Source organism: Salvelinus fontinalis, unplaced genomic scaffold (assembly GCF_029448725.1).
Source record: "Salvelinus fontinalis isolate EN_2023a unplaced genomic scaffold, ASM2944872v1 scaffold_0496, whole genome shotgun sequence".
Taxonomy (NCBI): Eukaryota; Metazoa; Chordata; class Actinopteri; order Salmoniformes; family Salmonidae; genus Salvelinus; species Salvelinus fontinalis.
Window position 1 is genome coordinate 110,001 of NW_026600705.1, and position 10,000 is coordinate 120,000.

Below are 10,000 nucleotides of genomic sequence, written 5' to 3' on the forward strand. Positions count from 1 at the left end.
ATAGACTAATTGAATGGTAACACAAAGGAGGCTCCAATACAACCACAGCAACACATAATCCACCAATACAAAGTCATTATGAGGAATGAAGAGGAATGTGTTTGTGTTTGTCCTGTCTCCTTACAGTAAAACGTGATGAAAGACTGTCCTGTCTCCCTACAGTAAGACAGGATGAAAGACTGTCCTGTCTCTCTACAGTAAAACAGGATGAAAGACTGTCCTGTCTCCCTACAGTAAGACAGGATGAACGACTGTCCTGTCTCCCTACAGTAAGACAGGATGAAAGACTGTCCTGTCTCCCTACAGTAAGACAGGATGAAAGACTGTCCTGTCTCCCTACAGTAAGACAGGATGAAAGACTGTCCTGTCTCCTTACAGTAAGACAGGATGAAAGACTGTCCTGTCTCCCTACAGTAAGACAGGATGAAAGACTGTCCTGTCTCCCTACAGTAAGACAGGATGAAAGACTGTCCTGTCTCCCTACAGTAAGACAGGATGAAAGACTGTCCTGTCTCCCTACAGTAAGACAGGATGAAAGACTGTCCTGTCTCCTTACAGTAAAACAGGATGAAAGACTGTCCTGTCTCCCTACAGTAAGACAGGATGAAAGACTGTCCTGTCTCCCTACAGTAAGACAGGATGAAAGACTGTCCTGTCTCCCTACAGTAAGACAGGATGAAAGACTGTCCTGTCTCCCTACAGTAAGACAGGATGAAAGACTGTCCTGTCTCCCTACAGTAAAACAGGATGAAAGACTGTCCTGTCTCCCTACAGTAAGACAGGATGAAAGACTGTCCTGTCTCCCTACAGTAAGACAGGATGATAGACTGTCCTGTCTCCCTACAGTAAGACAGGGTGAAAGACTGTCCTGTCTCCCTACAGTAAGACAGGATGAACGACTGTCCTGTCTCCCTACAGTAAGACAGGATGATAGACTGTCCTGTCTCCCTACAGTAAGACAGGGTGAAAGACTGTCCTGTCTCCCTACAGAAAGACAGGATGATAGACTGTCCTGTCTCCCTACAGTAAGACAGGATGAACGACTGTCCTGTCTCCCTACAGTAAGACAGGATGAAAGACTGTCCTGTCTCCCTACAGTAAGACAGGATGAAAGACTGTCCTGTCTCCTTACAGTAAGACAGGATGAAAGACTGTCCTGTCTCCCTACAGTAAGACAGGATGAAAGACTGTCCTGTCTCCCTACAGTAAAACAGGATGAACGACTGTCCTGTCTCCCTACAGTAAGACAGGGTGAAAGACTGTCCTGTCTCCCTACAGTAAGACAGGATGATAGACTGTCCTGTCTCCCTACAGTAAGACAGGATGATTGACTGTCCTGTCTCCCTACAGTAAGACAGGATGAAAGACTGTCCTGTCTCCCTACAGTAAGACAGGATGATAGACTGTCCTGTCTCCCTACAGTAAAACAGGATGAAAGACTGTCCTGTCTCCTTACAGTAAGACAGGATGAAAGACTGTCCTGTCTCCCTACAGTAAGACAGGATGAACGACTGTCCTGTCTCCCTACAGTAAGACAGGATGAAAGACTGTCCTGTCTCCCTACAGTAAGACAGGATGAAAGACTGTCCTGTCTCCCTACAGTAAGACAGGATGAAAGACTGTCCTGTCTCCCTACAGTAAGACAGGATGAAAGACTGTCCTGTCTCCTTACAGTAAGACAGGATGAAAGACTGTCCTGTCTCCCTACAGTAAGACAGGATGAAAGACTGTCCTGTCTCCCTACAGTAAGACAGGGTGAAAGACTGTCCTGTCTCCCTACAGTAAGACAGGATGAAAGACTGTCCTGTCTCCCTACAGTAAGACAGGATGATCGACTGTCCATGTCGCACCTCTATGACATCAACTAGAACATTCGTATACTGGTCGTCTACATCATAATAAAAACCAGTAGTATATTTAGGCAGGTTAGGTTTGGCCAACGTTAGTTTCTGTCCTCACCAGAGGAGGCTGGCGGGAGGAGATACGGGGAGGGTCGAGGCTCCCATTGTATGGGAGGAGTCCAACGAGTGGTTTCCGTCCGGTTCGATTCCTGTTCCGTTTTGAATTCCACTCCAGTCGTTACAACGAGCCCCGTCCTCCTACAGCTCCTCACACCAGCCTCCTCTGACACTCACACAGGTCAGTGTGGGTTATATAGACGCTGGTTTGATGTTGGGGGTGTGAGAGAGAGGGGAGAGTGGTAGGAAGTGAGGCTATCAATGTGTGTGTGTGTGTATGACTGTCCTCCTCCTCCTCTTCCTCAGTAACAGAGGGATATTCAGGTGCTGTCTAGCAACCCTGCAACAGGGTGATCAAATTAAGACCCTACATCTGTATGTATGTGTGTATGAATGTGTTTGTGTGGGTTCGTTAAAGGAGTGTGTGTTTTGTGTGTTGGTTAAGGTGTGTGTGTGTGTGTGTGTTGGTTAAGGAGTGTGTGTGTGTGTGTTGGTTAAGGAGTGTGTGTGTGTGTGTGTGTTGGTTAAGGAGTGTGTGTGTCTTAGCTCTCTGCAGCCTCCTCCTCAGTAACAGAGGGGTACTCTGGGTTAACGAAGGAGAATCCCTGGAACTCATCCTGGTCGAGATTCATGATGACCTCCTGGTCTGGGGGGGTCAGGACTGGGGGGTGACGCGTAAAGAAACGGTCAAAGTTCTCTGCCTCGCGCCCGCACTGTTGGGTAGGGGAGACGGGAGGAGAGGGGTGGGAGAGGAGGAGAGGAGAGGAGAGGGGAGGAGAGGAGAGGGGTGGGAGAGGAGGAGAGGAGAGGAGAGGAGAGGAGAGGAGAGGAGAGGAGAGGAGGGGCGGAGAGGGGTGGGAGAGGAGGAGAGGAGGAGAGGAGAGGGAGGAGAGGAAGAGAGGAGGGGGAGGAGAGGACAGGGAGGAGAGGGGAGGGGAGGAGGAGAGGAGAGGGAGGAGAGGGGAGCGAGAGGAGGAGAGGAGAGGGAGTAGAGGGGAGGGAGAGGAGGAGAGGAGAGGGAGTAGAGGGGAGGGAGGAGAGGGGAGAAGTGGATAGGGGTGGGAGAGGAGGAGAGGAGAGGGGTGGGAGAGGAGGAGAGGAGAGGAGAGGGAGGAGGGGGTGGGGGAGGAGGAAAGGAGAGGGAGGAGGGGGTGGGGGAGGAGGAGAGGAGAGCAGAGGAGGAGAGGAGAGGAGGAGAGGGAAGGGAGGAGAGGTTAGGATAGGGAGGTGGAAAGGGGAGGAGAGGACAGGGAGGAGAGGGAAGGGAGAGGAGAGGGAGGAGAGGGGAGGGAGAGGAGGAGAGGAGAGGAGAGGAGAGGAGAGGAGAGGGGTGGGAGAGGAGGAGAGGAGAGGGAGGAGAGGAAGAGGAGAGTGAGGAGAGGGGAGGATAGGGAGGTGGAAAGGGGAGGAGAGGACAGGGAGGAGAGGAGAGGAGTGGAGAGGGGCGAGTTGAGTCGCATCCAAGAACAAACAATCAACCAATAGGAACAGGAGACAGAACTAATGAGAGGAAGAGAAGGATGGAGGTAAGGAGGTAAGGAGAGGTGGATGGATGGAGGTAAGGAGAGGTGGATGGATGGAGGTAAGAAGAGGTGGATGGATGGATGGAGGTGAGGAGAGGTGGATGGATGGAGGTAAGGAGAGGTGGATGGATGGAGGTAAGGAGAGGAGGATGGATGGAGGTAAGGAGAGGTGGATGGATGGAGGTAAGGAGAGGTGGATGGATGGAGGTAAGGAGAGGTGGATGGATGGAGGTAAGGAGAGGTGGATGGATGGAGGTAAGGAGAGGAGGATGGATGGAGGTAAGGAGAGGTGGATGGATGGAGGTAAGGAGAGGTGGATGGATGGAGGTAAGGAGAGGTGGATGGATGGAGGTAAGGAGAGGTGGATGGATGGAGGTAAGGAGAGGTGGATGGATGGATGGAGGTAAGGAGAGGAGGATGGATGGAGGTAAGGAGAGGTGGATGGATGGAGGTAAGGAGAGGAGGATGGATGGAGGTAAGGAGAGGTGGATGGATGGAGGTATGGAGAGGTGGCTGGATGGATGGAGGTAAGGAGAGGTGGATGGATGGAGGTAAGGAGAGATGGATGGAGGTAAGGAGAGGTGGATGGATGGAGGTAAGGAGGTAAGGAGAGGTGGATGGATGGAGGTAAGGAGAGATGGATGGAGGTAAGGAGAGGTGGATGGATGGAGGTAAGGAGAGGTGGATGGATGGAGGTAAGGAGAGGTGGATGGATGGAGGTAAGGAGAGGTGGATGGATGGAGGTAAGGAGAGGTGGCTGGATGGATGGAGGTAAGGAGAGGTGGATGGATGGAGGTAAGGAGAGATGGATGGATGGAGGTAAGGAGGTAAGGAGAGGTGGATGGATGGAGGTAAGGAGGTAAGGAGAGGTGGATGGATGGAGGTAAGGAGAGGAGGATGGATGGAGGTAAGGAGGTAAGGAGAGGTGGATGGATGGAGGTAAGGAGAGGTGGATGGATGGAGGTAAGGAGAGGAGGATGGATGGAGGTAAGGAGAGGTGGATGGATGGAGGTAAGGAGAGGTGGATGGATGGAGGTAAGGAGAGGTGGATGGATGGAGGTAAGGAGAGGTGGATGGATGGAGGTAAGGAGAGGTGGATGGATGGAGGTAAGGAGAGGTGGATGGATGGAGGTAAGGAGAGGTGGATAGATGGAGGTAAGGAGGTAAGGAGAGGTGGATGGATGGAGGTAAGGAGAGGAGGATGGATGGAGGTAAGGAGGTAAGGAGAGGTGGATGGATGGAGGTAAGGAGAGGTGGATGGATGGAGGTAAGGAGAGGAGGATGGATGGAGGTAAGGAGAGGAGGATGGATGGAGGTAAGGAGAGGTGGATGGATGGAGGTAAGGAGAGGTGGATGGATGGAGGTAAGGAGAGGTGGATGGATGGAGGTAAGGAGAGGTGGATGGATGGAGGTAAGGAGAGGAGGATGGATGGAGGTAAGGAGAGGTGGATGGATGAGGTAAGGAGAGGTGGATAGATGGAGGTAAGGAGAGGAGGATGGATGGAGGTAAGGAGGTAAGGAGAGGTGGATGGATGGAGGTAAGGAGGTAAGGAGAGATGGATGGATGGAGGTAAGGAGGTAAGGAGAGGTGGATAGATGGAGGTAAGGAGAGGTGGATGGATGGAGGTAAGGAGGTAAGGAGAGGTGGATAGATGGAGGTAAGGAGAGGTGGATGGATGGAGGTAAGGAGAGATGGATGGATGGAGGTAAGGAGGTAAGGAGAGGTGGATGGATGGAGGTAAGGAGGTAAGGAGAGGTGGATGGATGGAGGTAAGGAGAGGAGGATGGATGGAGGTAAGGAGGTAAGGAGAGGTGGATGGATGGAGGTAAGGAGAGGTGAATGGATGGAGGTAAGGAGAGGAGGATGGATGGAGGTAAGGAGAGGTGGATGGATGGAGGTAAGGAGAGGTGGATGGATGGATGGAGGTAAGGAGAGGTGGATGGATGGAGGTAAGGAGAGGTGGATGGATGGAGGTAAGGAGAGGGGGATGGATGGAGGTAAGGAGAGGTGGATGGATGGAGGTAAGGAGAGGAGGATGGATGGAGGTAAGGAGAGGTGGATGGATGGAGGTAAGGAGAGGTGGATGGATGGAGGTAAGGAGAGGAGGATGGATGGAGGTAAGGAGAGGAGGATGGATGGAGGTAAGGAGAGGAGGATGGATGGAGGTAAGGAGAGGAGGATGGATGGAGGTAAGGAGAGGAGGATGGATGGAGGTAAGGAGAGGTGGATGGATGGAGGTAAGGAGAGGTGGATGGATGAGGTAAGGAGAGGAGGATGGATGGAGGTAAGGAGAGGTGGATGGATGGAGGTAAGGAGAGGTGGATGGATGAGGTAAGGAGAGGTGGATGGATGGAGGTAAGGAGAGGAGGATGGATGGAGGTAAGGAGAGGTGGATGGATGGAGGTAAGGAGAGGTGGATGGATGGAGGTAAGGAGAGGTGGGTGGATGGAGGTAAGGAGAGGTGGATGGATGGAGGTAAGGAGAGGTGGATGGATGGATGGAGGTAAGGAGTGGTGGATGGATGGAGGTAAGGAGAGGTGGATGGATGGAGGTAAGGAGAGGAGGATGGATGGAGGTGAGGAGAGGTGGATGGATGGAGGTAAGGAGAGGAGGATGGATGGAGGTAAGGAGAGGTGGATGGATGGAGGTAAGGAGAGGTGGATGGATGGAGGTAAGGAGAGGTGGGTGGATGGAGGTAAGGAGAGGTGGATGGATGGAGGTAAGGAGAGGTGGATGGATGGATGGAGGTAAGGAGTGGTGGATGGATGGAGGTAAGGAGAGGTGGATGGATGGAGGTAAGGAGAGGAGGATGGATGGAGGTGAGGAGAGGTGGATGGATGGAGGTAAGGAGAGGAGGATGGATGGAGGTAAGGAGAGGTGGATGGATGGAGGTAAGGAGAGGTGGATGGATGGAGGTAAGGAGAGGAGGATGGATGGAGGTAAGGAGAGGTGGATGGATGGAGGTAAGGAGAGGTGGATGGATGGAGGTGAGGAGAGGTGGATGGATGGAGGTAAGGAGAGGAGGATGGATGGAGGTAAGGAGAGGTGAATGGATGGAGGTAAGGAGAGATGGATGGAGGTAAGGAGAGGAGGATGGATGGAGGTAAGGAGAGGTGGATGGATGGAGGTAAGGAGAGGAGGATGGATGGAGGTAAGGAGAGGAGGATGGATGGAGGTAAGGAGAGGTGGATGGATGGAGGTAAGGAGAGGTGGATGGATGGAGGTAAGGAGAGGTGGATGGATGGAGGTAAGGAGAGGTGAATGGATGGAGGTAAGGAGAGGTGGATGGATGAGGTAAGGAGAGGTGGATGGATGGAGGTAAGGAGAGGTGGATGGAAGGAGGTAAGGAGAGGAGGATGGATGGAGGTAAGGAGAGGTGGATGGATGGATGGAGGTAAGGAGAGGTGGATGGATGGAGGTAAGGAGAGGTGGATGGATGGAGGTAAGGAGAGGTGGATGGATGGAGGTAAGGAGAGGTGGATGGATGGAGGTAAGGAGAGGTGGATGGATGGAGGTAAGGAGAGGAGGATGGATGGAGGTAAGGAGAGGTGGATGGATGGAGGTAAGGAGAGGTGGATGGATGGAGGTAAGGAGAGGTGGATGGATGGAGGTAAGGAGAGGTGGATGGATGGAGGTAAGGAGAGGTGGATGGATGGAGGTAAGGAGAGGTGGATGGATGGAGGTAAGGAGAGGTGGATGGATGGAGGTAAGGAGAGGTGGATGGATGGAGGTAAGGAGAGGTGGATGGATGGATGGAGGTAAGGAGAGGTGGATGGATGGAGGTAAGGAGAGGTGGATGGATGGAGGTAAGAAGAGGTGGATGGATGGAGGTAAGGAGAGGAGGATGGATGGATGTAAGGAGAGGTGGATGGATGGAGGTAAGGAGAGGTGGATGGAGGTAAGGAGAGGTGGATGGATGGAGGTAAGGAGAGGTGGATGGATGGAGGTAAGGAGAGGAGGATGGATGGAGGTAAGGAGAGGAGGATGGATGGAGGTAAGGAGAGGTGGATGGATGGAGGTAAGGAGAGGTGGATGGATGGAGGTAAGGAGAGGTGGATGGATGGAGGTAAGGAGAGGTGGATGGATGGAGGTAAGGAGAGGAGGATGGATGGAGGTAAGGAGAGGAGGATGGATGGAGGTAAGGAGAGGTGGATGGATGAGGTAAGGAGAGGTGGATGGAGGTAAGGAGAGGTGGATGGATGGAGGTAAGGAGAGGTGGATGGATGGAGGTAAGGAGAGGTGGATGGATGGAGATAAGGAGAGGTGGATGGATGGATGGAGGTAAGGAGAGGAGGATGGATGGAGGTAAGGAGAGGTGGATGGATGGAGGTAAGGAGAGGTGGATGGATGGAGGTAAGGAGAGGTGTATGGATGGAGATAAGGAGAGGTGGATGGATGGAGGTAAGGAGAGGTGGATGGATGGAGGTAAGGAGAGGTGGATGGATGGAGGTAAGGAGGTAAGGAGAGGTGGATGGATGGAGGTAAGGAGAGGTGGATGGATGGATGGAGGTAAGGAGAGGAGGATGGATGGAGGTAAGGAGAGGTGGAGGTAAGGAGGTAAGGAGAGATGGATGGATGGAGGTAAGGAGAGGTGGATAGATGGAGGTAAGGAGAGGTGGATAGATGGAGGTAAGGAGAGGTGGATGGATGGATGGAGGTAAGGAGAGATGGATGGAGGTAAGGAGAGGAGGATGGATGGAGGTAAGGAGAGGTGGATAGATGGAGGTAAGGAGAGGAGGATGGATGGAGGTAAGGAGAGGTGGATGGATGGAGGTAAGGAGAGGTGGATGGATGGAGATAAGGAGAGGTGGATGGATGGAGGTAAGGAGAGGTGGATGGATGGAGGTAAGGAGAGGTGGATGGATGGAGGTAAGGAGAGGTGGATGGATGGAGATAAGGAGAGGTGGATGGATGGATGGAGGTAAGGAGAGGAGGATGGATGGAGGTAAGGAGAGGTGGATGGATGGAGGTAAGGAGAGGTGGATGGATGGAGGTAAGGAGAGGTGGATGGATGGAGATAAGGAGAGGTGGATGGATGGAGGTAAGGAGAGGTGGATGGATGGAGGTAAGGAGAGGTGGATGGATGGAGATAAGGAGGTAAGGAGAGGTGGATGGATGAGGTAAGGAGAGGTGGATGGATGGAGGTAAGGAGAGGTGGATGGATGGAGGTAAGGAGAGGTGGATGGATGGAGGTAAGGAGAGGAGGATGGATGGAGATAAGGAGAGGAGGATGGATGGAGGTAAGGAGAGGAGGATGGATGGAGGTAAGGAGAGGAGGATGGATGGAGGTAAGGAGAGGAGGATGGATGGATGGTAAGGAGAGGTGGATGGATGGAGGTAAGGAGAGGTGGATGGATGAAGGTAAGGAGAGGAGGATGGATGGAGGTAAGGAGAGGTGGATGGATGGAGGTAAGGAGAGGTGGATGGATGGATGGAGGTAAGGAGAGGTGGATGGATGGAGGTAAGGAGAGGTGGATGGATGGAGGTAAGGAGAGGTGGATGGATGGAGGTAAGGAGAGGAGGATGGATGGAGGTAAGGAGAGGTGGATGGATGGAGGTAAGGAGAGGTGGATGGATGGATGGATGTAAGGAGAGGTGGATGGATGGAGGTAAGGAGAGGTGGATGGATGGATGGAGGTAAGGAGAGGTGGATGGATGGAGGTAAGGAGAGGAGGATGGATGGAGGTAAGGAGAGGAGGATGGATGGAGGTAAGGAGAGGTGGATGGATGGAGGTAAGGAGAGGTGGATGGATGGAGGTAAGGAGAGGTGGATGGATGGAGGTAAGGAGAGGTGGATGGATGGAGGTAAGGAGAGGTGGATGGATGGAGGTAAGGAGAGGTGGATGGATGGAGGTAAGGAGAGGTGAATGGATGGAGGTAAGGAGAGGAGGATGGATGGAGGTAAGGAGAGGTGGATGGATGGAGGTAAGGAGAGGTGGATGGATGAAGGTAAGGAGAGGTGGATGGATGGAGGTAAGGAGAGGTGGATGGATGGAGGTAAGGAGAGGTGGATGGATGGAGGTAAGGAGAGGTGGATGGATGGAGGTAAGGAGAGGAGGATGGATGGAGGTAAGGAGAGGTGAATGGATGGAGGTAAGGAGAGGTGGATGGATGGAGGTAAGGAGAGGTGGATGGATGGAGGTAAGGAGAGGTGGATGGATGGAGGTAAGGAGAGGTGGATAGATGGATGGAGGTAAGGAGAGGTGGATGGATGGAGGTAAGGAGAGGTGGCTGGATGGAGGTAAGGAGAGGAGGATGGATGAAGGTAAGGAGAGGTGGATGGATGGGGTTAAGGAGAGGTGGATGGATGGAGGTAAGGAGAGGTGGATGGATGGATGGAGGTAAGGAGAGGTGGATGGATGGAGGTAAGGAGAGGTGGATGGATGGAGGTAAGGAGAGGTGGATGGATGGAGGTAAGGAGAGGAGGATGGATGGATGGAGGTAAGGAGAGGTGGATGGATGGAGGTAAGGAGAGGTGGATGGATGGAGGTAAGGAGAGGTGGATGGATGGAGGTAAG

General features: G+C 52.7%; 1 protein-coding gene across 1 annotated transcript in view; it reads right to left on the bottom strand.

The window, feature by feature from the left end:
- Positions 1 to 10,000, bottom strand: part of LOC129846352 (protein kinase C beta type-like) — a gene marked incomplete at its 5' end in the record, with an annotated part of 43,322 nt that overhangs the window by 8,408 nt on the left and 24,914 nt on the right. Inside the window, one exon of the mRNA XM_055914276.1 lies at positions 1 to 2,671. This exon is cut by the window's left edge and continues 3,598 nt beyond it. Within this exon, the coding sequence (XP_055770251.1) occupies positions 2,501 to 2,671 (171 nt within the window). The remainder of the gene's footprint in view (positions 2,672 to 10,000) is intronic.